Below are 25401 nucleotides of genomic sequence, written 5' to 3'. Positions count from 1 at the left end.
TTTCACCTCCTTTTCGGAGCGACGGCCTACATCAGCCTTAACACGGGGCCTCGAACAGCATGAATCCACCCAGACGACGGGCCTGGAATGGATTTTGGGGCCACCGGGGGGCGCCGGTGGCCGGACAGAACTGAAAAGAGATTGATACACGATGAACATAACAGACCCACAGTAGCCCAACTCTTGAAAAAGACACCGTCCCAGTTGCACGGGCACATACTAGCTCAAGCTGCCTTGGTCAGGGGTGAGGGAAGGTGAAGTTGTAAAAGCGAATCACTCCAGAGCAGGTGACGCGGTGAGTTCGCGTTCGCCTTCTCTCGCCTCCGGCGGCGCGTCCTGAAGGAAGCTGTCAACCAGCTTGATCCCGCTATCTGTTAGGGTGGCGGGGCCTTCGCGTTTCCTGGCGAGAGCTACCGCTCTGGCCTGCATAGTGGTTAGGATCGCGTGCCGGCGTTTTCTGAAACGAGTTGCCCAAGAAAAGAATTGGCGGACCCTCCTCCATAGCTTCAATGCCAGCTCCTTTATGGCCATCTCAAGCCTCAGAACCGTCCGACTTTCTGAGCGGACAATTAGGTACAAACTGCCAATGCCAACGGCAGACATGATTGTGGATCCTATTCCAGCGTACAAACCCACGTGAAACACGTCGGATATGGCGGCGTATATGGGGGCCACCACGACCCCACTGCCGGGCACAACCACGCAGGCCATCTCCTGCATGATTGGATTCCAGACGCAATCTTCGACGGTTTTCATACCCGAGTCAATAAGATTCTGGGCTATATCCAACGCCGACAAAGCAGTGTAGACGAACATCAATCCCAAAGAAAGGACGCCGACAATGGCAAGCTTCCGTGCTCTGCTCCTTTTGGCAATCCAGTCTTTGACCATCTGTCCCATGAACGGGGCTTGCCGCTGAAGTGAGCCTGCAAGATACCTGAAATTCAGCTGCTCATAGGCCAGCCCCGCAAATCTCATCATGTTCGCGTATAGCAATGCTTGTCCGTCCTTCAGTGCCATAAGCTCCTTCTTTGTCTCCCGTGGAGTCGTATACTCCCAAAAGTTCAGCGCAGCATCGCTCGTGAAGATGTACCGGAAAGAGTTCACGTAGCTCGGGTCATCCAGCTTATCCAGGGCATGCTGAGTACCGAAGCTCTTATCATAATCCTCCAGCAATGAGGGATTCAGGACGTATGGGTACACGGCCGCGAGCACCTGGCGCCACAGTGCATTGCAGTGGTCCGCACACATCGACAGTTGGTACTCAGCGGATCGGTGACGGAGATCCAGGGTACCGTAGTCAGGTCGAAGTCCTATGACTCCCAGATTCCTTGAAGCTGCTGGGGGTTGGCGCCTGTACGATTCTGTCCGGAGGGCGACAGTCTCCTCAACTAGTTGCATGAATGCTTCATCGAGAAGCACTGCCGCACTCTTGTCGTCAGTGCTCTGCGCAATCTCCCTCATCCTCCTCAACAACGAAAAGATTGTGGTCATGCTGAAGTTCACGCCAAACCACACGGCATGGTCGGTGGCAGGGACGTCTCGGACGAGGCCCAAGAAAAAAGACTTTATACCCCGTCCTACCCTTTGGGCCAGAGTTCCCCTCGCGCGCTTCGCTACGCGCCCCAAGAATATGGTGTTGTCCGCTGCTCCGTCTTCTTCCAGCATACGAACTGTGTCACTCACAAGAGTGTACAGGTTGTCATTAAGATTCTCCAGGTGTTTCTCATGGCTCTGGTATTTCTGCAGAGCTTCCAAAACAGTACGGTGAAGCCGGCGCCACCACTGGCGTGTGTCTGGCATCGGCAGCGCCTCAAGTTTAATGGATGCCCATTTGCCCTTGAATGTTTTGTTGAGTTTATCTGCCTCAAGTATATCTGGAGAAAGACCCTCCCGGGACCATACATAAATCTGACGGTCACACCGCTTGACCACACTCTCAGCCTGTATACTGGTTGTGGGAGGAGCGGTAAGATACGTCGCCTCCTTCACGTCTTGAATTGTCTCGTCGCGGTACAGAGAGTGATAGTTGATAACCTGCATCAAGGCGGAGCTATGCGCAGTAAAGCTGAATGCATCAATCAGCATTTCCTGCCACCCGGAAGGCAGTCCGTCAACGAGCACTGCAAGAAACCACACACGTCAAAAGGGGGCGAACGCAACGGTTGTATTTGCCGAAAAGAGGCTTGCTAGATGGCGTGGCAGTCGGACAAGCTCCGGCTACCTTGGTGCCCCAGCGTTAGAGGAAGGGGATCTTTGAAGCAGCTACTACCTCTACAGCACAGCTGGGCCTGCATGGTCCTTGTGTATTCAGCAAAAGTGTTCCTCCTAGGCCAGGCTGATGGCCGAGAAAAGATGTCATTCCCATGAGAGCCGGCGATTCAGCGATGCCTCGGACGGCCAGCATCCTGCTCGATTGGATGTACACATAAGAAAGCTGGCAGATCGAAAAAGAGGCGCGCCACGAAAGCACTTTCGTCAGCTCTCAGTCCAGTGGAAAAGTGGTAAATGGAGACTTCTTTCCGGTCGATATCGCGAAAATGTCTCTATTCAACAGGTACATGGTACTCCTTTGCTCATCTTTACGCGAGTCTGGCCTACGTTTGCGCCGATGAGCAAGTCCTTGTACCCCGTGTCGGATTAGCTATCTTTTGCTCAGGACTGCGGGAAGGAGGTTGCACCTACTGGTTTTAGCTTTTGCGAGATTCCTTTGCCTCGCTTGTTTTGTTATGCCGGTCTTGATTCGCTTGTAGAGTCGGCGTATGGCCTGAGGCCGAAACCCTCGGTGGGAATACAGAACGCTGGCCCACTTGGGACTTCGAGTGAGAGCCTGTCTCCTTTCCACCATCCCGTTGGGGGAGTCTGATTAAAGAACAAAGAGGAGGCAAAGGAGAACTGTCGCGCGGCCACCCCGTTTTCAGCTTAAGAGCGGTTGGGAGGCGATGTAGAGTGGAGTATTCCGGGGGTGGCAGCTCACCGTCGTCAAGGAGAAATTCAAACAGCCACAAATATGAGAAACCGTCTGGGACAGAGACGTTGATGAGGTCATCGGCCAGTACTGGCTTGAATCGGGCCATCATCATTACGGTGTCGCGATCTCGAGAGAACACCTCATGAATAAATTGTACGGGGGAGACATTGCTGTTCCTGTACGGATTGTACTGAGGGACTGGCAAACACCAAGCAACACGGGAGCGCAACACGATGAAGCACGGCCGTCCGGGGCAGCTAAAGTCGCCTGGAGTTTCTAGTGATGACCAGTAGCAAGCCCGAGCTCAAGCCGACCGTGGTTCACTGTTGCCTGAGAGTCACTGCGGTCAGCGAAGGTGACACGTGGCACTACCACCAATGACATCAGCGACAAACGACAGCTGTCCCGTAGCCAAGCACCGGGGACAGTGTCTGGCAGTCTGTCGGCTTCCCGGCGTGCAAACTTCGCGGCAGTGTCTTACGCAGAGCCATCACATAGAGCCGAGCGCGCAAAGCCGAGCGGTAGTTATGGTGTGAGGCCAGCTTTCTTTCTACTTCGGCGGCGTCAGCTGTGTCGACTGCACTGCGGTTTCCCAGGGTAGCACCCTCAGCAGAGAGAGACAGTAGGCTGTCTAGGCCGTAAGGCTTCAGAACATTTCGGCCCGCTGCGCAGAGGCACAATCAGGGAAGAGAACAGCGAATCCAGATGCCCGACATTCTGCAGCGGGTGGAGTCCGAGAAAGAGAACACGGCGTGTGCCGATGGCGAGGCTCGCCGCTACACACTGAAGAAAGCCACAGCGTCAATACTCCTTGCAAGAAATGCTATTCCAGTTTTGCTCCGAGCTGACCCATCTGAGCGCCAGTCTAGGAAAATCGCGTTCGATGCTAGCAGCCAAGCATCACAAGTAAGATCCCCCTCCGGAGGTCCCTCTCAGGTAGCGGAACCTGCGTTGGGACCAAGCCTGCCTCCACTGTTCATATCGGCTCCGGTTCCATTGCCGTGTCCGCGCGTATAGGTTTACACCGGGCCAGTGTGGCTGCCTCTTACCTCTGTGGAATTTGGAGAACATTTGCTTGACGGCGAACGTGTCGTAGTAGTACCAGTGGTTCATTGCTGGGACGGCACATCGGGCAACGACAGAACTCCATAAGCAGCAGCTGATTGTATTTGTATACGCTTGCGGTCTTTTGGAATGTTCTTACCTGCACCGAGGCGGTAGTCGGAGAAGAGGCGTGCCACCTGTGTGTTCGCGGCCTGGGGACTCACGAAGCCTAGAGGCAAGCCAAACAGCCCACTCCAGGAGCACAAGGAGCTAAACAAGAGACAAATCCGCGATTCTAGCAACACTTCGGACTGCCTGTACCCACAGCACTCTATTGGTGAGCGCTGGCTGACAGAACTCGCTAGTATTTCTTTTTCGGAACCAGCAGGACCAGCGTGGCTTACCTCCATTCTGAGTTTTCTCCTCAAGACACCCTGGAATCAGCATTTGCACACATCACGTAGATAGTCTATATAGCCTCATTGCCTGTTGGCTGTACCGTGCTCGCGCTATCTGAGTCAGAAAGTGGACTACGGTTCGACTTTTGGCACTTCTCTGACGGCTAGCCAGTCCACATGATCTCCTCCTCGTCCCGTCAGGTTTTCCAGACATGGCCATGGCCGGCGTCAAAAATGGAACCCCAGTGCTCAGAAGTCGACCGGTGAAGCTGCTTGTCTTTACGTGCTGCCTGCACCGGACGTTCGTTCCCTGCAAAACACTTGGATGCAAACATGGTTGGACTCACCAAGTCCAGTAATGGTGTTGAAGGCGGTCTCCAGCCTTTGTGCTTTGACCCTATTAGTACTTATATCTTGTTCCGACAGCGTTGGCAGCTCGCCAGCTGTAGCGCGTTCATAGAGAAAGGTGTCCTGCCACTCGCAAGGAAAGAGCTGTTCCTCGACGGTCTGTCGACAAGTGTTGATGTGGAGTCTGGATAGGTTGTCGGCCATCGGTATTGACGCCTCAACTGGAATCTTCTCTTCTTGCAATATGCCGATTTGCTCCTCGGTAACTGCACGCACGCGCAGCAGTAGCCGGGAGAATGTCCGGGCTTTCATCGAGAGATGTAATGGCAGCCCAGCGTTGCCCATCAGCTTGCTGTTATGAAAGCTGGCGCGATAGCGCATCCCTGAACTATGCCGAAGGGCGTGTCCAAACTGGCTGCGTCAGAAAAGCGAGTGCCGTGCCATTCTGTCCGGTTTTGTCTGAACGGAGGACTGGTCAGCAGACCTACAGATGTGCCGGCAAACTTCAGAACTTCAGTCTTACACGTCCACAGGGCTTCCAAATGTCGGTCAAGCATGTCGAGAACCAGCCGGTGGCTTCCCAGGGGCAATCTGGACCTCCTCTGACGGTTCCAGCCGCTCTCTGTGAGAGCATCCTCGGCTGCCGAGGGCCTCTTCCTGAGTTTCCCTAGGATGGAACGTGGAGCCACTCTTTCGGCGTCGGCCATTGGGTCGAGCAGCAGCGGTGTGCTTATTGGAGACAGCGTTGCGAGGAGGGTCTGTGGCCCGTAAAAGGGCAACAGGCGAGACGGCACGTCACCGAAGTACCTGTCATAGCCTAGAAAAGCCGCCCCTATTACGAGAATGCGAGTCAGCACTGAGAAAGCAAGAAACGCAGGAGACTGGAGATTATGTGTATGACAGAAAACATAGCGGGGCTACTCGTGCTTCACCACTCTGCAGTCGTGTTGACTATTTCGTATGCGGCGGAGCCCACAAATAGTTACGGTCAGTTGTCCATACTGTTCTAATGACGGGCGTCAGCAGGGAGTGCTAAGCCTCCAGTAGAACGACTGAAGCATCAACGAAACAAAGGAGTGTTCGGTCGTCCCGGTATCCGACCGGACTCAAAGGTGACTCGAAACATATCACGGGAACCATGTGCCCTCGTATGCGCAGCCAGCTGCCTGTCTCCCAAGCTGATGTGAGAGTCCACTTCAGTGCTTGCGTAGTGAAATCACCATGTGAATCATAGGCACTCCGAGGAGTGCCTTGAGAAACGCTAGCCGGCCGTGAAAGTAGATGGAGACGCCCTCTCCGGACTGTCAGGTTTGCCATCTTCTCGACAGCATCCCGATGTTCGGAATCCGTTTGCTCGGAAGCCGACTCGTGTGAATGCTTACCTTCATGCCTAGAATGTATTCGGTTGGCAGATCTGCATCTCTACGTGAATCTGTGTGTTGTGCAGCCGGACTGAGGCAGATGCGGTTCACTCACGGTACGGATTGGATGTCGCGATCAATCCGACGATATAGGGCGTAACGGGGCCTTCTTCTCCGGCCAGTCCTGAAATTCTTGTCTTGCCCGGTTCTGTCGTAGCTCCCGCCTCTCGCAGGTCGTCGACGGCAGCCACATCGCTAACAGCCTCTTGCCCCTCCTGCTTGGAGACACCAGTTCCCGAGATTGCTTGATGCATGCCAAACTGAGTAAACCCGAGTGCGCTGGCAATGCGTTTGAGTTTTGCAGAAAGCCTATCGCGCTCGCGCCCCAGCGATTCTTCTTGCGGTGCGTTTGAGTCTCTCAGCGACAGCAACAGAAAAGCCAAGTTGCTCCGAACCCGCTCTAACTCAACTGCTTCGGCCGAGATGGCAGGAGTCTCTCTGGACGGCTCCGACTCCAACAAAGAAATATCAGACCCTAGCTCCACCGGCTGCTTGACCATCGGCATACGCGATGCTGCCCATGATTCCAAGGACAGCCGCTCCTGCGGAGGGACGCTTGTAGAACCTTGGGATGCTTCGGGCAGGGGTAGGGATGCCAGCGCATCTGAGAGAGCCAACACACAAAGCCACCCTGGGGCAGTGCATGAGAGGATCCCCTTCGCAGAAAGGCCATTAGAATGCGGGTGAGTCATGCGCATGTGGAACCCACGCACAGGCATCATACCTAACGCAGGCAGCTTTACGTACCTTTGGCAGCGGCCTCTAAATCAGGATCTTCCAGCATGGACCTGAGTTCCTCAAGGTTCAGAGAAAGTTGAGCGGGGGTCTCCACTGTTGCTTTCGCGGACAGATTGCCCGATGCCAGCTCTTTCTGAAACTCCTCTTCAAGCAAGCGAGCCATCTGGCCGCCATCTCGAACAAGAGTGGGGGCGGGAATATTGTACTCCGGCGAAGAACCGAGGCCTAGCAATGTTTCCGCTTGGCCTTCAGGAAGCACGGGACTCGGCGCCGCGCGCAACTCTTCCTGGGCAGGACCAGGAAGCACCTCTGAAGGTAGTTCATCCCGTGTGACGCCGCTTTCTCCAGTGTCAACGAAAGACGGACCCAGAGTGTCAGCTAGCGAGAGGGCATTTAGTCCGCCTGTGCTTCCAGAGGTGTGCGGTTCAGATGACAACAGGTCTCCATGACGAAATGGTCCCCATACATCAAGCATCGACCGTAGACTGGCGTCGCGCGATGTATGTAGTGCAGAAGAAACGATGGCATTATGAGAGAATACAACGGACAAGAAAAGTGCGCCAGCGAAGCCGATCACAAACCTGCCCGGCTCTTCTTGTGCCCACCGCCAGCACTTCATTTTGCATCCTAGGGAATCGAGCTGGGGGGCGATGACCGGAAAACCGACTTTTCTTGGATAAAACAGAAGGCGCGCAGCCAAAATGTTGGGAACACGTGGAGCCGATAGGCGTTATATGAGACACGGCAGGGACTCGCTCACAATTGAGAACGCTCGAAGAGCTGATCACGGCTCGCTGTCGGAGAGTGTACCACGCACGGTCTCAGCCCGACAGCCTCCTACGTTCTGAGCTGTCAAAGCTTTTTCCAGTCTGCAGGTTACCGATCTTGCGTTCACACGCTCGCTGCCTTAGCCGACATCGTGCTCTTTCGCTGGCCGCGAGAACAACGCGCCATTCGCAACCTTCTGCAGAAGGTCGGCTTGACGGCGAGGCGACGCCGTGGGCCAGTTTCCTGGGTTAGACTTTCGTTGTGGTGTGTCTTCAGGAGATGATGAAAGCGTGGCGTGTCCTGCTGGGCGGCAGCCTGGCCACGAATGGTGCTCCGCCCTCAGTGACACCAGCCCCGCCTACAAAGCCTTCACTTTCGATGATCGATCCAGTCAAGCAGCCCTTGAGTCCGAGAAGGCTACCGTTGCGTGCGAGCGCAGTCGTTGCTTGTGGACAGGGAGGAATTACAGACACGTGAGGTCCTCGAGAATGCGGGCAAAAAAAGAAGAGACTGTTCGGGCGATGCCGCTGAATACAGTGCTGGTTGGCGCACAGCATGTGAACAGCGAGTCTGTGTGCTCGTGTAGATATTCAGGGCTGCCAGGAACCTACCTGCTTTCCTCGAGACTGCGACAGAAAATAGATGAGAAACAGTGTGACACGGCTGGAGCTAACGCCCACTGGACTCTCTCCCACCAGTACTAAGGGACTGCCGCGCGTCAACGAACGATGTTGTCTTGGCAACTGGGTCTTGCCGGTCTTGGTGTGCCTGCCCCCGGGCGCCAGTGTCCAGGTGACTAGCCTTACCGACACGCCTTTAATAGCTTTTGGGGCCCAGAGAGGGTTCTTGAAAACCCACCAATAGCTGCTCCTCCCCGGGGACGGGCAGGATAGGACATGGCAAACCACCATTCTGAGATGATCACTCTACCTCTGAACGCTACACAGAGCAGGATAAGACTACAGACAGCTCCGCCAGAGGCACCCCGCTTCTTGTACCGTTCCGTCCAGTGTCGCCGGTAGGGTAGTTCCGAAAACTTATACACTCCGATCACGCCGCCGCCAGCAATCTACAGCGCTGCCTCGATTCACATGTAGGCTGTGGTCGCGCCAGCGGCGGGACCTCAGAAGCCTAACAGGAACCGGATGCCCTACGGGTTTGAGGGGAGAAAGTATCTCTCGCGACAGTGAAGTTTCAGCTGAATGTCGCCAAGTGTGGCTTTCGTTCACTGCTCGTGGGCCTGTCTTGTGAAGACGCCGTCATGAGGCGACCCTCAAGACATGCTGAGCAGCACATCTGAACCGACGATACTGCTTTTCGTGAATTTCTGACACTCGTGCGCGGCAGGACTTTTTCAATTAAAAAAATCGACCTGCAGTAGGCGTTTTGAAAATTCGCGCAATAGCGACGAAAAACCCGCCTTCAGCTAATGAGAGGCCATAATGGAATCCTGTGTGCTGGCGCCCATACCTGGCTCACCGTTGCCACTGCAAGACGCTTCCCAGCAATCCCTAGCAACGGGGCCGCTACGCCTGAGCAGCTGGGACTCCTGGTTTTCTAGAGCAACCTGATGGCCGCACTTCTCCGACTGTGCAACTTACAAGCTGCGTGAGGTGTCGCGGCTGTAGGTCACCCTAGCAAGAGAGCCTAGTTGCATGAGGAGTTTCTTGGGGCCGCGGAAGAGCTAGTACCTTCTCGGCTGATAGCAAGACACCGGGGTTCTTTCTCCTCTTTCTCTTCGTCTGATCTTCTCGTGACACCACCTTTTGCTCGTAACATTGGTCCCCTGAAATAGAGTTGTACTGGTCTTCTTTTCCTGCGAAAAGCGTGCTACAGTCTCATCCTCTGCATCCTCATCCTCCCTCGCAGTCTGCTTTCAGCACCGGGGCGTGCACTCCGGGCACTCGAAACTCCACCGCCAATCTGTTTTCTGTCTTAGGTTCGCGGCCATCTGGAAGCCTGTCTTTTGTCTTAGTACTCCAGCCCTCCCAGCGGTGTGCACTGGCAACCTCATCCCTACCGACAAGGACCACCCTGCAACAATCCACAGTCCGCCCTTCCCCCCAAGAAGTCACGTTCCGCCGACATAACGAGGTCACCGCTATGAGCTCTGGCTTTGCTGGCAGGTCGCTTGAGAGACAGGGGAGCTCCCTGGCGACGTCCTGTTCACATGTCACTGAAAACAGCCGAAGCGTGCCAGCGTCTTTTCCAGATGACAACCAAGTAACGGTCACACGTAAGGAAGGCAAGGTAACCGGTGGCGCGTCACGGTCCTTTTTGCCTCCTCTGAGTCTGAAGGGTCAGTGGAACTGTGACACCTGCCAGAAGACATGCCTTGTCATCCGAGAGGAATGCCGTTGCCTTTGCGGCCACCGGCTCAAGGAGCATACGAAAGGACTGTCAGACAGGCCAGATTCCTCGAGATTTGCGTGCGCCAACGGGAAATGCAAGTGCAGAGATTTCTACTATATCGTCGCGGAAGGTGCTTGGATCTTGAGGTAATGAAGTCAGGACAGACTATCGGGCAACAACTGAGTTTTCTACCAATACCTGGTCTCAAACTCTTCATTCTCAGATTTCCCGACACTGCCTCGCCCATGAGTTCTGAGACGGCTTTACTCTCTGGCTTGGACGCTTTGGCTCAGATCTCACTGAACCTCTTCGCATGTGTCTATTTGGAAAGCCAGTACCACTTGTCTCTAATCAGAGTTTACTTGGCATCTTGAAGCACGGCCTTCCTGAGAAATTCTTCTCGACTGAACTGTGCAGCATGCTCGAACAGCAAGAGAGCGTGGTGGAATGCTGGTCCGAGTTGCCCTCCTGGCAGACTAGAGATAGTGGCTCGTTGCACTTGTATGAGAAACCAAGTGCCTGTGCTAGTGATAAAGCGTACTGCACTTTCCTTCCTCTAACCCAGTTGTAATACAGTCACGCGCATAACCATCTCCAGAGGCGAGACACACATTTTGTGAGAAAACTTCTGTTTAGTAAGCAGTCGCGGTCTTTCGATTACCTGGACAAAAACTTCAAGGCTGTGTTTTTCGTTGTCCAGGTGCAGGTGTAAGCACAAGCATATCGAGCATGATCCCGTCACATTCAAGTGTACACGGTGAGAATTGACGAAGTCTTCAGTTTTGGCACGCGCTCCTCGACTCTTGGTTGCTATTGTCACTGACATCTCTAGAGAGGTGAATGTACTGTGACTTTCTGGCGGCTATCTCTTTTTCGAGACTAGCTGTTGCCGTGAGAATTCTTGCAGGGGTATACAGGTACGTATGCGGATGCACCATCTGGCTGGTTTAGTAGCACGGTCCGAGAACGTTGATCCCTATGTGGTGTGGGCTGACGCAGTTTCGTCATCCATCGAACTCAGGCGTGCCAGCAGGGCTTCTTACGGTCCAACTTCGTGTCTACTGCCGCTTCAGTTGTAGGTTTATCTCCTGGAATAGGCTGTAGGACAGCTTCCTGGGTGAGCGGCTGCTTGGATTTTTCTTCTAGGACATATTCTGTGGTGTCCAGTCGTATTGCCGACGGTCCGAGGGATATTCAACTATCTTCTGTCACTCCGTAAGGTGTTTGCGAGCAACTGACTGAGTGAAGAGGCACAACAGTTCATGTTCATACCCAGGCGATGTGCAGAGAAAGCCCGTTACCCGGATTGATTCAGAAGTCGCGAACTGATTCACTCCCGTGACAAAACACTGCGTGTCAGTGAGCATCAGTCGAGGTACCTGTCCAGGCTGCTCCTACACTTTTGTGACGTATACTAGCATGGAACATGAATGCCATCTTGCGACATCTGCCGCTAAAGAAACCAGCTGGCATGCAGTAGAGCTGTCCAAGACTCAGCAGCGAGCCCGAGAAATGGATCGCATAAAGACCTCACTGAGTATATAATTGTGTGAGAATTCAGCATCTAGAGGCCCGGGTTTGGTTCCACCGATGCGCTCAGCACGACCTGCAATTGCACCAAGTTCGACTCTCCATGGGTATGCAACTGTAATCATCCGTGGAAAGCACACAAGCAGATCATGGCGAAGCCAGCGTTGCGGAGCGGAAGCTCTCTCCTAAGCCAACAGCCGGCATCCCTGGACATGGCCTCCGATCTACTGGAAATTGGGAAAGAGGTACGTAGAATGGCATAAACAGCTCTGGGTGTCCCTCAGGTGCAGATTCCGAATATAAGACGACACCTTGGTCATCTTATTGTCGCCCACCGTACTTCAAAGCTGCGGAGAGACTCCGGGACGAACGAGATTCTCTTTGGACAGCCGCACTTTTCCCAGGTGGTGTGTCCCCAAAATTCTTTTTCTCGAGAGAAAAGGTAGTGACCCTCGGGTATGCGATCAAGTCTGTTGTCGTTAGTCCAGGTGTTACTCTCTCTGTCTTGTTCGCTGTCACCCTAGAACCTGCCTGATCTACCACTGAACAGAGAAGAAATATAGGACGTTTGTCTGTGCTGTGTACGAAAGTAAGAGGAGCCCGAATTCCGGGTGAAGTCCCAAGCCAGGGGGTCCTGCCAGTGCATGACGATGCGAAGGTACTTCTTCCCTTGCCCTTCTCTATTCTGCCAGGTGAACAACTTGGATGACATCCGGAGAGATCCGCTGGCCGGATCTGAACCCGTGACATCACATCGACAAGATCCTAGGTGATCCTAAGCAGCCTTCTGGTGTAGACGAAACAGTAAAAACAGATGTTATTCTCCCCCGCGATAATCTGAAGCTCCTATGTTACTCCCCCATTTGATAGGAAAGGCGCCGCAAAGCGACGGGCAGGTACACTTTGAATGAGAGGCCCTCTTCTGTTGTTCAGCTCGATGGGATGCCTGCCTGCCTCGTGCGCACAACATGCACAGAGGTGTGGTGTGAAAGACACGGAGACGATAAAATGCAAGCACGGATCCCAAGTGAATAGGAGCCTTGTTTTTTTCTCTGGCTTTCCTCTTGACCGCCTTCTGAGGCCCTATCGTGTCCAATACTGTTAGCATAATATTTTTCTTGTCAATTTTTCTCCAAAGGAGAAGTTTGTGATAGAATCAGTGGCAGAACCGGTAAACTGACTTCGCCCGAAAGCAATCTTCCGGGGCCGCCTACGCCAGCTGACGTACACGAGGCGAGGTCTCAGCTTTTACCTTTCCGGGTCATCACTTCTGCGCATCGTTTTTACACCCCGACCGCTGCATTCGGCTTCGGCTCATAGTGATCTGTAGCCAAGGAATGCTTCACGGCCTGGGCAAATGACTTCTACGACCTCAAGGTTGTACAGGACCTTTGTACAGCGAGAGGCCACACAGGCGCCTCTCCCCCCGCTGTTCGGTAAACAGGTAACGACGATTGTCGCTTGGGCATTCGCAACAAAAATGAGGGATACTCATGCCGAATTATCTCCCAAGGGTGCAGACTCCATTGTCTCCCTTCTTGCTGTTGTGCTCTGGATCTCTCCTTGCATGGAGATCATGTGGAGGGAGACGTCCCGAGAGACAGCAATAAGAATACAGGAGGCTGTAGAAGTAGTCATCTAGCTGCGTTAGTTTGAGGCTTTTCTCCTTTTCTCGGATCCTTCTTACAAAAAGAAAAATCATGCCCCGATTCTTCCTCTACTCTCCTTCACATAACTGTTGTATTACTACAGGTGTGTATGAAGTCACAGCAGCCAGCCAGCACGGCTTGAAGTCTCCTACTTGTACGTACGTAGACTGTCTTCCGCAGCATCGATGCGTGTGTGGCACATCTCATTCGGTCACTTGCATCCGTCTCATCAGGATCCCCCAACGGTCCCTTCCTTTCGCCGTTAGGGAGACTGTTTTTTCAGTCTGACGTTTTAATCTCCGGTCTTCATAGCTGAATGACAGCACAACAATGAATGAACAGCATACAACAGCCTGCCTGCTTCCCCATCCAGTAACGGTTTTCTTCGCATCCATTGCCCTCCGATACCAACCCACATTGAGGCGGGCGGATCGATCGATACTGTCGGGACGATCGACAGGGCAGTCTAGCTTTTCTTTTAAATTTTATTTGCGACCATCTTTTTTTATTTCGGACATCCCTCCACTGAACTTTTCTACGACTTCTTCAAAAATCTTCTCTTTCCCCCCAAAGTTGGTTTCAAATCATTCTTTCTGATTCGTCTTTTTCAAAGTCCTCTTCACTTCTTCATACTGTCTGTCTCCCCCATGCAGCTCCTTCGAGTGAATGACTTACGATCATCTAGGAAATACATCTCCAATTTCTCCTGTCGGCTTGAGAGAGTCTGAGACTATGCACCCTTAAGGAAGATCCCCCGGTGCGGCTCCGAAGTTTCGATTTCTTCGCTTTCACAAAGAAATCTGACAAAACTCGTCTTTCCACTCCTCTGCATCCCGCAAGAGAATCTCTCGCTCCTTGCTCTCTTTCCTTTCCCATCGAAAGGCATCCTCTTTCTGTCTTAACCTTTGTGGGTTTATCTTCTTCTTTCCATTGATAGTAAACTTCTCTCGGAGACAACAGATTGGAGACAGCACACATACACGCTTTCCTTTCCGCACAACTCTTGGTGATATTCACCGCTCATCTTCTCACTACCTTTCTCCTTTCCTCTATAGCCTAAAGACGCCTCGAGAGAGGAAAGAGACATCTCCCATTCTAGGAAGTAAGACGCGTGATCACCTGCGAACCTTTCATCCTCTTCTTGTCGGTCCTTCCTCAGTCTTCATGATGATGACGTCTTCTTCTCCTTCATGTCCCTCATCCTCTCCTTCTAAAGTGCATATGGACGGAGATCTTCTTCTTTCTCTTGCTCTTGCGAAACAATGGAGTGAACTTCTGACTGAGCTAAATGAATTTCAAAACGAGCCGAAAGAAGATCTCACGGAGGAGAAAGAAACATCTTCTTCTTCTTGTCAAGAAGAAGAAGGAGAACGCGAAGAGAGAAGAGACGCTTCCTCCTCCTCTTCTTCTTCTTCACAGTCTTCTGACTCTACTGAAAGCCCTCTGTTTATAACAGAGGTTGAGACAGGCAATACCATCGCTCACTTAGCTGCAATGGATGGAAGTATTGAAGTCTTGAAGCTTCTGCTTTCTCTTACAAAAGAAAAACAAGATGAGAAAGGAGAAAAGAATAAGCCCGACCTGAAAAGAGAAGAACAAGAAGAAAAGAACACCCGTCCCCATGCCTCTTCCGTCAAGACCTTTCCTATCAGTGAGTTGTTGAGGAAGAAGAATAGCTCCAACCGATCTCCGCTCTCGACATGCGAAGGTGAAATCACACGACTTGAAAGGAAGCTCGAAGAGAAAAGCAGTCGACCTCGAAAAGCAGAAGAAGTCTTCAAGCTAGAGAAGAAATTAAAAGCTCTACGTGAGGCAAGAAAGTGGTTATTACAGAATGCGTAAGAAGATTCTCCTTCTCCTCATCTCTTCTTCTCTCTTATCTCTCTCATACAGATTCGACCTCATGGAGAAAGAACTATATGCTTGTAGATCTCCCGCTGGGGTTGTCTTCTTCAGTCTCTTCTCCTCTCCACATACGAGAGTTTATATATGTATCTTTCATGCATACACAGTTCTTCTTAGCTCTCTTTTCTCTCTTGTCCTACGGTCACATGACAGTGTAGATACCTGTCTCATACGATGGACGTACACATGGCCTCGTTGTACTGCATAGAAGCACATACCTATACATATATATATATACATATGCATGCACACATGTGTGGTACAAGTTATGCTGTATCGTTATTAGCAGTTCTATAGAAGCAAGAAAATGATAGGAAAGTCAAGTTTTCCGCGCATCTGCAGGGCTTCATTCACAACTCCTACAGCAAATACTCCCAGTTGAGCTATACACACATAGAGTTCCACATGTTCCCTTAGCATCCACATACCACATATATGGAAATCTTTGTATCTGTTTCTATCTCCCTCTACAGAAGTCTTCATACATATGTATATAGATTGATCGAGACAGACAGAAGTCCAGTACATATATATATGTATATTTATATATATGTATACATGTATCTGTATATATTTATATCTGTATGTATGTATCTCTGGGTGTCTAGTTGACTGTAGATATGGCATTTTCTTGGTAGGTATCCTGATATACCATGAGAGTGTTTTGCATGTGTATGTCTCTCTCTTTCTCTCTCGCTGCTATGAGAGCAGTTACTCACCAGTGGAAAGACTCTTCTACGGCGAAGGAACGTTCGAGGAAATGTATGAAGAATTTGCTCATAATGTTGATGGTAGGAATCCTTCCCAGCTTTATTTCGCTCATTCTCTCAGGATCTCAGGACCGCACATTCACCTCTACATATATGCGTATGTGTATGTGTGTACATCGTCTATGAATGACCTATATGCATATATGTGGACATAGATGCCTATGTAGGGTTGTATATATGTGTATGAGTGTATCCTTTGTTTTGGTGGGGTTGAAAGCTATTCAGAGGGTGTCTTCTTGGCGGATGTTCTACAGAAAGGGCTAGGTGTACGGAAGAAGTTGAAAGAAGTCTTTCATGTCCCCTCAGTCTTCTCTCTGTATCATACTGGACTCTACGGACTATATACTTGTGTGTATATATCATCTACGTATACATACATGTGTATGTGTATTCATATATCCTTTGTAGAGTTCACTATTACGTATATATATGTCCATACATATCCAGGTGTACACATGTAGGCATCGCGCAAGCCACGACAAAGTGTATTTGCTAACTTTAAGAATGTTAGAAGATTGCTGTCTCGCCCCGATAGACCTTGACCTAAGCATAAAGGATGACTGCCTCTCTCAGAGGACAACACACGAGGACCGGTGATAAGAGCCTCGAAGAAGAAAGGATAGGAAGGTAGCAGTGTAAGCAAGGATAGAGATGAACTGGTAGATCGATAGAATACAGGTAGCTACATAGAGTCAACAGCGCGATAGATAGATAGATAGCTATGGCTAATGTCATCCAGGGTCATACAGCGAACGCTTTTTGCGCGATTTTGGCGCTATTAGGCTTTGTGGTATAGACAGGAATGATGAACAAGAGAACTTCCTTCCACTGAACTGTATGTCGTTTCTTCTCTTCTTTCTGCCTCCCTTCTTTGCTCTTCTTTCTGTACCTTTCTACACACAGCATTGCGTGAGGGCTTAGAGTTTTACAACGGGGTGCCTTACCCGTTCTTATGTGTTGAAGAAAACGACCGACGAAAGATTCGGTGGATAGGTAAGCTATGACTACTACGTAGAAGAAGTCTCTTAAGGATCGTCTATCTTCTTCGTCTCTCTTCTGTCTCATCTTCATCGTTCATCTTCTTTTCTTTTCGTCTCTTCAAAGGCATTCAGATAGGGGGTGGATCTTCGTTTCGTAGCCACATATGCACTATCTTTATAGGGGTCACCAGTAAGCTAAACAACTGCTGTTCCTCCCTTCGTACTTCTACGTGAGAAGAATAATAGAAGGACATAGGAACGACAGACTATTATGTCATTCCCATGCAACGACAAAAGAGTCCGCTTCACATCAGAGGTGGGTTCACGAACTGCGTGGAAGAGGATCGGCTCAAGGAGGTCTTGAGAAAGACTTCACGTGCTGGGGTATTTCGAAGGTGTGGGTATCTCACTGAGGGAAACGACCGGAGCTGACTCCCGAATCATCTTGCCTTTTCCGTCTCCTTTCTTCCGGCTGTCTCTGTCTGCTCGTACGAATAGATATGGAGGTGAGTGTGCGTACAATCTACTCATGTATGGTGTAGAGATAGATAGAGAGATAGACGTGCCCCTATTTGTCTCTCGACGTCTAGAGTATTTGGAGATGTCGATCTTCTCTCCGTTTCCTAGTACTGTTCTTCTCTTCACAACTCACCGTAGATGGACACTCATTCATTCTCGCGCCTTGTTGACAGGTAGTCGCTCATCTAACTCAAAAAGTGTTTATCGTAGACTACACAGGAGTCTCGATGCCATTAATTTACCAGCCTTCCCTATCTTTGATATAAGTGACAAGCTCAGTCCTTTCCGCCATGGACAACTACAATCTCAAGAGACACCACCTGAAGTCCGAGACACGCATCTACGAAGATCATTGCATGCATGCAAAGGTTTTCTTCTTTCCCCATCTTTCCTATCTGTGACCTCTCATCTAACTCTCTCCAGAGAAAAGGGTTTCGTTCTTTCTAGGCAGCCCTTTCTCTTTGTACATGCCTGCGCATGCAGTTTGTTATCTATTTCTTTGCTCAGCGCTACAGAAATTTTCCTCGGAGGAGAATTTGAATAGCTCGACTTCTACAGTCAAGGAAGGAGGAAAACCTTCACAGACAAGAGCTGCGATATCTTCTCCTCTCGAGCTTAGAGACAATCAAGGCAATACTCTCTTACATCTCGTACACTTTGAGGTAGATGTTGGCGACGAGGAAGAAGAAGATGTAGAAGAAGAAGGAAGTGATTACGAGGATGAAGAAGAAAGCGCTCTTCACAAGAGGAAACAGAGAGAATTATCTTCCAAGAAGAATAAGAATTCTCAATGCAGAAACCAGAGAGAAGATGGAGAGCCATCGAGCTGTGAGAAGGTGAGTGGGGGCTGGCTGTCATCTTTCTTTCGCTAGTTAGAGAAGGATGCATGACATGAACGACTTCTTCTCTCTTACTATGCATGCGTAATCTACGTTAGGCAGGTATCTGCACCGACTGTCTCTCTAGTCAGATCGATCTTTCTCCCTCGCGCCTGGGTCTAGTGCCACCGCGCTTTCTTCACTGAGAATAAAGAAACTCACTCATCTCCCGCATATATGCATATGCAGATATAGATTCATGTGTATCTGTATCACTCTGTGTCTTCATGTGTACACATGCATGGATATATGTGAACTATATAGATGTATATGGATATACATATACATACGTATAGTTACGTGTAAAACGATTGGAGAGTAGCGTTACGGCTGCGGAAGTCACTGAGGCGCCATGTAGCTCCGTCGGGAGCAGAGCTGAAGAAAGGGAGGTCACACCACCCAGAAGTGTGAGGAGGCATTTCTTGCTGTCTTTGTTGGATCTATCCCTTCTCTTCTTCTTACTCTTCTAGCAGTCTTTCTTTTTCTCTCTGTGATTCCTCATCCTGTCGATGATCCACCTAGAATAGATATACAACCCATAGCTAGAATAATAGATTGACCACTGAATACCATTCGGGTCGATATGATCGATCTTCTGCGGTTCTTTTCCTACTCTCCTCTATATGTATATATATGTGTACGTCTGTATAGGTATGTTCACGTGCATGTGTATGTATGTATCGATGGATGGATATGTGTGTATATCTAGATGTCTATACAAACATTGATCTATTCGCAGTGAGTGCTTGCCCACCCTCCTCCCCCGCTCTATCAAACTTGATGTCGACAAAGCCTCTCATCGTAGCATGTAGAAGAAGAAGAAGACTTTATCTCTCTCCTTCTTTCATTCTTATCCAGACTGACACCCCCTGGCCTTCGGAGGTAGACGTATCAGAAGATGAAGAAGAGGTCCTCTCATCGATCACACCGACGGCTGTTAAAGGTAAGAAATCAAAGAGACAGCTCTTTATGCCTCTTGAGACATACAAAGATCGTTTTCAATCCTCTTCTCAAGCAGACGAAAACGCATGCGGACAGATGTGATATAGATTCATGGCTGCATTCCCTAGAGGAGTCATTCCAAGAAAGAAAGAAAGAACGAAATTCAAGTAGCCCTGATGCCGCTGTCTGTAGTCATGTAGATCCTGAGGAAACACTCAGTGTCGCGAAGCGGCTTCCCCTCATTGTTAGGAGTAGTAGTAGTAGGAGCAGGAGGAGTGATTTGTGGCTCGCTTGGTCACATCTTTCTTTATAGACGGAGGTTACGAATCATCCCTCGATGTATAGACTCGAACCTCCAGCAATCGCAAGATCAGTGGATACGTTGAGAGAAGTACTGCTTGAACTTTTTCTTGCAACGCGAAGGAGAAAAACGAGGCACATGCATGAGGGTGTGATAAGCTTCCCCGTACCTATCCTTGAAGAAGAAAGATTCTTGATGTGTTTCTATCCTCGACATTCTAATAGTCGGTTGCATCGGTTGTTGCTTCATGCTGTAGATCTTCACGGAGATCGACTAGAGAGAGATAGTACATCACGTGGGGGAATCGTAGGTGGTGCTCCGTATGGACAGACTAGACAGCGAGATTGACGATCTATGGATGGGTTCATAATCTGGATGGATAGAGCCTGGGAGTTCATGAGTATCTATGGCTCAATAAATCATAATGATGTGACGGTACACATGGAGTAGGAAAAGAGAACGGTAGACCGCGTGCATGCATGCATGTACTATCCTATCTATGTATCTCTTCTCGGGACAAGAACTTGGTCAAAGAAATCCTTCTCGTTAACCGACAAAAGGAGGAAATCGCTCAGGCCTCTCTACGATTAAAAACAAAGAGAGTATTTTCTGTCTAGCATGGTCTCTATTTATCTCTCTCCCAAGCAGCATGTCTTCTCTCCTTTTATGTTGTATATAGTGTAGTGTCTATCACCCTTCTTTCTTTTCTTCCTCGCGTGTCTGTCTGAGCACTTCTCGAAAAGAGAGAGAGATAGAATTTTTGTACTTATCCTTCTTGTCTATTATTTTGCTTTCCAGCCTTAACAGAATCAGACAAAGACACTCTTAAGACACTTCGGTGTCTACTACGATATCCTCAAGTACGCCGCCTGGTAAGTTTCTCCATCTTCAACCTTCGCACTTTTAAACTATCTCCAGCGAATCTCTTGACGGAGGCCCGAGGAAAGAAGAAGAAGAAAGGGAAAAGAGAAAAGGAAGGAAAAGAAGGGCTGGACGAGGGTGAATTATTGTAATACAGCTCATCTTTCTTCTATCTTAGAATATCCTCTTGATAGCGTTGCGTGCACTATTCTTCTATCCTCATAGCACTTGTGCTAAGAAGGAAAGAATTCGGCGGATAGGATTGGCGATAGAAGAGTTGTTTGCGTCGGGCTATGCTGATGGAACTTTAGTTCTAAGGGTATATATATGTACAGTATTATAGATGTATATGTATACATATACACGTCAGATATTGTACATGTGTATATATGGATACATATGTATATGTATATATGATCTGATGTACACATGTGCTAATGACTCGGGCAGTCAGTAAAAAAGGTTTTGAACTGTGTTGAATAGTAACTACGGACAAGGGATACGGAAAGAAGATCACACGCCTTTTAGCGAACAATCTATCTATCTATCTATCTATCTATCTTCAATCTATCTATCTATCTATCTATCTTTAATCTATCTATCTATCTTTAATCTATCTTTAATCTATCTGTCTATCTATCTTTCTATCTATCTATCTATCTATCTATCTTCAATCTGTCTACCTCTAGTTCCGCATGATGAAATGGCTGGTTGTGGATACCTGCCTTAGTTGCCGGGTGGTGGACTTGGACCGAGAAGGACGAAGAAAAGCCTCTACTCCGGACAGATCGTCGAAATGTCGTTTTTGTCTTTCCCTTGTGGATGTTTTTCTCATGCGTTTCTTCTTTTTCTTCTTTTCTGAAGATCAATGAGAAGAATGACTATGGAGAGACGCCATCTCATTATATCGTCGCTGACGCACCTTCAGGTAAAGAACTTCTTCTTCTTCTTCCATGAAGCTAGATATGGAGAACATAGAAGACCACCTCTGGCTGTCTTGAGTCTTTTCTATCCACGTTTCTTTAGTTCATAGTCCCAGCTTCTCCTCTCTTGCTTCTCTCTCTTAGAAGGCAGATAGAAGGGAACTGGGAGGACACAATTTTTCTCATGAAACCGATCACTTCTCTTGAGAGTATTGAATCAAAGAAGATAGCTGTATGATTGCGAAGTGAGGAAGACCTCTTCATGATTCTCAGCCCCTTCTTCTCGATAGCCTGCGGTACGAAAGAGACCTTGGGTGTCTCGGCTTCTCGCACTCCAACTAGGCTCGTAGGATCTATCGATTCTTTCACAGGACCTCTGAGAGAATTAGAGGGAGAAAACCACTCGCCCTTTGTTCGAGTGCAAAGCCAAAGACCTTCCGTGGCTGGACTGATCGACTGCCTTTTTCTCTCTTCACCAGACAGAAAGGCGCGCATGCATGCAAGTCCCCTCACTTGCATAACCTCCTATATACATGTACATATAGCAACACATGTATACGTGGGAGCGCACACCTTGAGAGGAACCATGCTGGGTTGTCACGAGACATGAGAAAGGAGTCTAGTAGGGCCTTCATTGATGCCGCTTCTCCCTTCATCTCTGTCACAGTCCAGCATACATACATAAATACACCTAGTGTCTAGCTGCTATTCTCTCAACCATGCACTGGTATCTTCAGATGCTTTACACGGTCAAAGATACCATCGTACCTCTCTCCCCTCTCTGTCTATCTATCCTTAGTCTGTCTGTCTGCTATCTTCCTACCTATCTACCTCTCTTTAATCTATCTATCCATATGTCTATCTATGTATGCACCTCTTTTCAATCTATGTATCTATTGATCCATCTGTCTATCTATCTCTTTCTTTCCTTAGGGGATGCAGCAATGGCAGCGCTGGTGATCCTTGTTAGGTCAGGGGCAGATCTGAATATTCAAGACCTCCGTAGGTGGTGAACACACACAAGCATGAGATAACGACCTTTCCGTGAGAAGATCATTCCTTGATACAAAACTGTTAGAAAATAGATAGACATCTCTTATATGTCTCGTGATCTCCCCGTAGTACGTTTTAGCGTACTTTAATGGTTTGAGTTATGCAGCCCATGCAATCAAGTCTAAAATAAGGAAGAGGGAGGTGTGTAGAAAGTTGTGGTCGTAGTGACTTTCCGGGTTCATCTCTACGCGGACATGCAAAGATTGAGAAGTCGGTTGAAATTTTCGTGGAGTAAGAAATTTATTCCTTCTGATTGGAATCTGAGCTTCCTATGGTGGTGGTAGGTGTGGCATAGCCGAGGGGCCCGCATGAGATAACCTATAGCCGTGTAGCACCACATACTTATAACACATAGACATATATACATACTCATGCATACGTACACATACACATTCATACATACACATTCATAGCTATCGACATATACTCATACATACATATTCATACATACGCATACATAGCTATTCATACATACATATTCATACACACATATTCGTCGCTATTCATACCTATCCATACCTACATATTCTTAGCTATTCATACATACGTGTTCATACATACATACATAGTCTTAGGTATTCATAGATATTTCTACATCCCTTATAGGGCGTGTCATGAGTGGAATTTTAAGGCGAGATTTTCATTTGCCAACTCAAAGGAAGTCCGCGGAGACTGAGGAGGAATGAAGACGGCCACGTTTTTGCTAAGCTGTCCTTTATCGCGCTTTCATGATACTAGATGATTGAGTTCCTTGAAGAAGCATAGACATGATTTGACCGATGTACAGAGAGATTACGAGATAGAAGGAAAGTTGTTCTACCCCCCGAGAGAAAGTGTCTTCTGCATGAACCCTTGATTCGTCATTTGCCTTCTCCCCCTGTCTCCAACGATGTTTATAGAAGATTCCTATAGATCAACGACATGCCTGAGAAGATGCCGAAGAAAGACTTCATAGCATAGAAGATCTGAAGTAGACCTGCGTCCCCTCCCCGCGACACAAGGTTAAGAAAATCTTTAGGTGTCTGTCTGTTTGCAGAGGGACGAACGGTTCTAATGGCTTTCTGTGAGGCTCATGGTGACGGGCCTTGGGTTAAGTGGTGTCTCACGCCGAAGAAGGAAGGAGGAGGAGGGGCTGACGAAAACATGAAAGATCTTGAAGGTAAGGAGATAAACACCCCGCTTCACATACGCGGGCGATGATAGCAGAAAAGAAAGAATAAATTCATGGAGCTATGAAAGCATTCTGCGTATGTTCTTACACATTTCCTGTCCTACATATATATGGAGAGAGAGAAGTGTATAGGTGATATAAAGGACGCATGCGTTATCGCCTATGTGTGTGCGGGTGTATGAATATTTATGAATGTATGTACGTATGAAAAAGTTGGTATGAATATGTGCATGTATACATGTATATGTACGTAGGTAGGTGAGTGGGATCGTATTGACGTGTATCGATGGCATCTTGATTTCTCGGGTCTGCTTGACAGGATCTCCTTGGATCGCATCGTTTCAGTGCCTGGTGTTTCCTTTTTATTCTTGTCTTTCCTCTCTCTCTCTTCCATTCTTATGCAACTGCATGTATGCCGTCCCACCTCTGTCGCTCCTACGATGGTGCCAGGAAGGAAGCTTGAATACTATATCAAGATGGGTGAGGATGGTGATTCAGACGACGACGACGAGGAGGATGACGACGAATGGCAAGATGAGGAAGATGAAGAAGATGCGACCGATGAAAAGTCTTGAGACCTTCTTCTCTTACAACCCCCAAGCTCTTCCATCATTACATACAGGGTCACTGATGCTGTATAGGGGACGCAGTCTTTCCCTAAAGATAGATGTGCATACGCTTTTATGTATAGAAAGACATGCAGTTATCTGTAGATGGATATATAGACATATATCCATTTACATGGAGGTATAGGTGAATCTATGTACAGGTGCGTGGACCATAGGTGGTGGTGTGCATGGTTAAACGTGAGGTAGGTGCGAGTTGAGATGCATGCTCTTAGGAGAGAGAGAGACTGAGAGAGATTGTCTGCATCTCCTACCGACTCACACAGCAATGGTCTAGGCTATTGTGTCTCTTGGAATCTCGTCGCCTTTTCTTTTTCACATAAGCTATCTACATACATACAGATATTTGAGACGAGGGAAGGCGCACGCATGCATGCATGCATGCATAGGCGTCAACAATAGATCTCCATTTATCCGTCTATCTCTACGTAGTGAACTCTTTCTCTCTTTCGATAGAGACAAATCTACCCTATCCATGCATGCGTGCGCACGTCTCCCCCGGTCTTCCTTGCTTGCCCGCCGCATGTCTACTGTGATCCTAATTCATTTTCCATTGCCTAATGTTACGAGATTGTCTCTCGCCTATGCTATAATCGATAGAGACAGATCTACTCTTGACGTCTATCCCTGCATGCATGCGCACGTCTCCCCCGGTCTTATGAATATACATAGATATATACAGCCTATTCCTTACCTTCTTTTCATATCAAAAGAGAGAGAGGAGAGGAAAGAAACGCAACCGAAAGGAAACCCATCGGGTTTCGCCTTTGTTTGCTCTTGTGTTCATAGGCGCATAGACATGTGTATCGTGAAAGATTTCCTAGAAGAACTTTCTGTTTCTTTGACAACAAGAGTTTTATGACGCTTCCTCCTCTCATGGTAACTGTTGCACACCCCCAGCAGCAGCAGGCCAATCTCATTCTCCTTCTTCTCCCCCCCTCCCTCCCTCTCTCCCCCTTTTCTTCCTGTACTACTCCTGAACAGCAAGGAGAGAAGGAAGGCGAATAATGACTCTATGAGAGCTCTATACCAAGCACGATGCTATGGAAAATGATACATGTATCATAGAAAGGTACATAGAAAGATACATGGATGTTTCGAGAAGAAAGGGAGAAGACCGGCCACTCACGGGGACTGCGAGCATGGAAAGAAACATAGTAGATTCATAGATATACCAAGGCTTTGATACGTATAGCTGATGCAATTCATCTACTGTCATATGTCCTCCTCCCCCTCTACACTCTCTTTTCTCT

General features: G+C 48.9%; 3 protein-coding genes across 3 annotated transcripts; 2 read left to right on the top strand and 1 right to left on the bottom strand.

Moving 5' to 3' along the window:
* Window positions 1-273: 273 nt before the first annotated feature.
* On the bottom strand, window positions 274-7539 carry CSUI_005554 (rhoptry neck protein; the record flags this gene model as incomplete). The annotated part of the gene is made up of 10 exons (XM_068065726.1): window positions 274-2123; window positions 2686-2862; window positions 2978-3161; window positions 3391-3635; window positions 4176-4244; window positions 4761-5027; window positions 5246-5617; window positions 6238-6537; window positions 6930-7405; window positions 7535-7539. The coding sequence occupies 10 exons, from the start codon at window positions 7537-7539 to the stop codon at window positions 274-276; spliced, it is 3945 nt and encodes a 1314-aa protein (XP_067922287.1).
* A 1490-nt stretch (window positions 7540-9029) lies between these two features.
* Window positions 9030-12865, top strand: CSUI_005553 (loc549482 related). Its single transcript, XM_068065725.1, has 4 exons — window positions 9030-10186; window positions 10747-10797; window positions 11641-11815; window positions 12263-12865. Exons 1-4 carry the CDS (start codon window positions 9792-9794, stop codon window positions 12341-12343), a joined length of 702 nt encoding a protein of 233 aa, XP_067922286.1. The 5' UTR covers window positions 9030-9791; the 3' UTR covers window positions 12344-12865.
* A 639-nt stretch (window positions 12866-13504) lies between these two features.
* CSUI_005552 (uncharacterized protein) lies at window positions 13505-24938 on the top strand. Its single transcript, XM_068065724.1, has 10 exons — window positions 13505-15057; window positions 15836-15915; window positions 16798-16887; window positions 17901-18229; window positions 19130-19214; window positions 20313-20386; window positions 21240-21303; window positions 22232-22300; window positions 23388-23510; window positions 23973-24938. Exons 1-10 carry the CDS (start codon window positions 14384-14386, stop codon window positions 24095-24097), a joined length of 1713 nt encoding a protein of 570 aa, XP_067922285.1. The 5' UTR covers window positions 13505-14383; the 3' UTR covers window positions 24098-24938.
* The last annotated feature ends 463 nt before the right edge of the window (window positions 24939-25401 follow it).

The sequence above is a fragment of the Cystoisospora suis genome (genome assembly GCF_002600585.1).
Source record: "Cystoisospora suis strain Wien I chromosome Unknown contig_2677, whole genome shotgun sequence".
Classification (NCBI taxonomy): domain Eukaryota; phylum Apicomplexa; class Conoidasida; order Eucoccidiorida; family Sarcocystidae; genus Cystoisospora; species Cystoisospora suis.
Note: the sequence above shows the minus strand (reverse complement) of the source record. Positions and strands in the feature narration are given on the sequence as shown.

Excerpts from the sequence above, each read along its gene's own strand:
- CSUI_005553 (XM_068065725.1), top strand. The coding sequence starts at position 9,792 with ATGAGCTCTGGCTTTGCTGGCAGGTCGCTTGAGAGACAGGGGAGCTCC. Across the intron at positions 10,187-10,746 it reads GAAGGTGCTTGGATCTTGAG|GTGTAAGCACAAGCATATCG; the intron begins GTAATGAAGTCA and ends GTCCAGGTGCAG. Across the intron at positions 10,798-11,640 it reads GTCACATTCAAGTGTACACG|CACGACCTGCAATTGCACCA; the intron begins GTGAGAATTGAC and ends CGATGCGCTCAG.
- CSUI_005552 (XM_068065724.1), top strand. The coding sequence starts at position 14,384 with ATGATGATGACGTCTTCTTCTCCTTCATGTCCCTCATCCTCTCCTTCT. Across the intron at positions 18,230-19,129 it reads AGCCATCGAGCTGTGAGAAG|ACTGACACCCCCTGGCCTTC; the intron begins GTGAGTGGGGGC and ends ATTCTTATCCAG. Across the intron at positions 19,215-20,312 it reads CACACCGACGGCTGTTAAAG|CCTTAACAGAATCAGACAAA; the intron begins GTAAGAAATCAA and ends TTTGCTTTCCAG.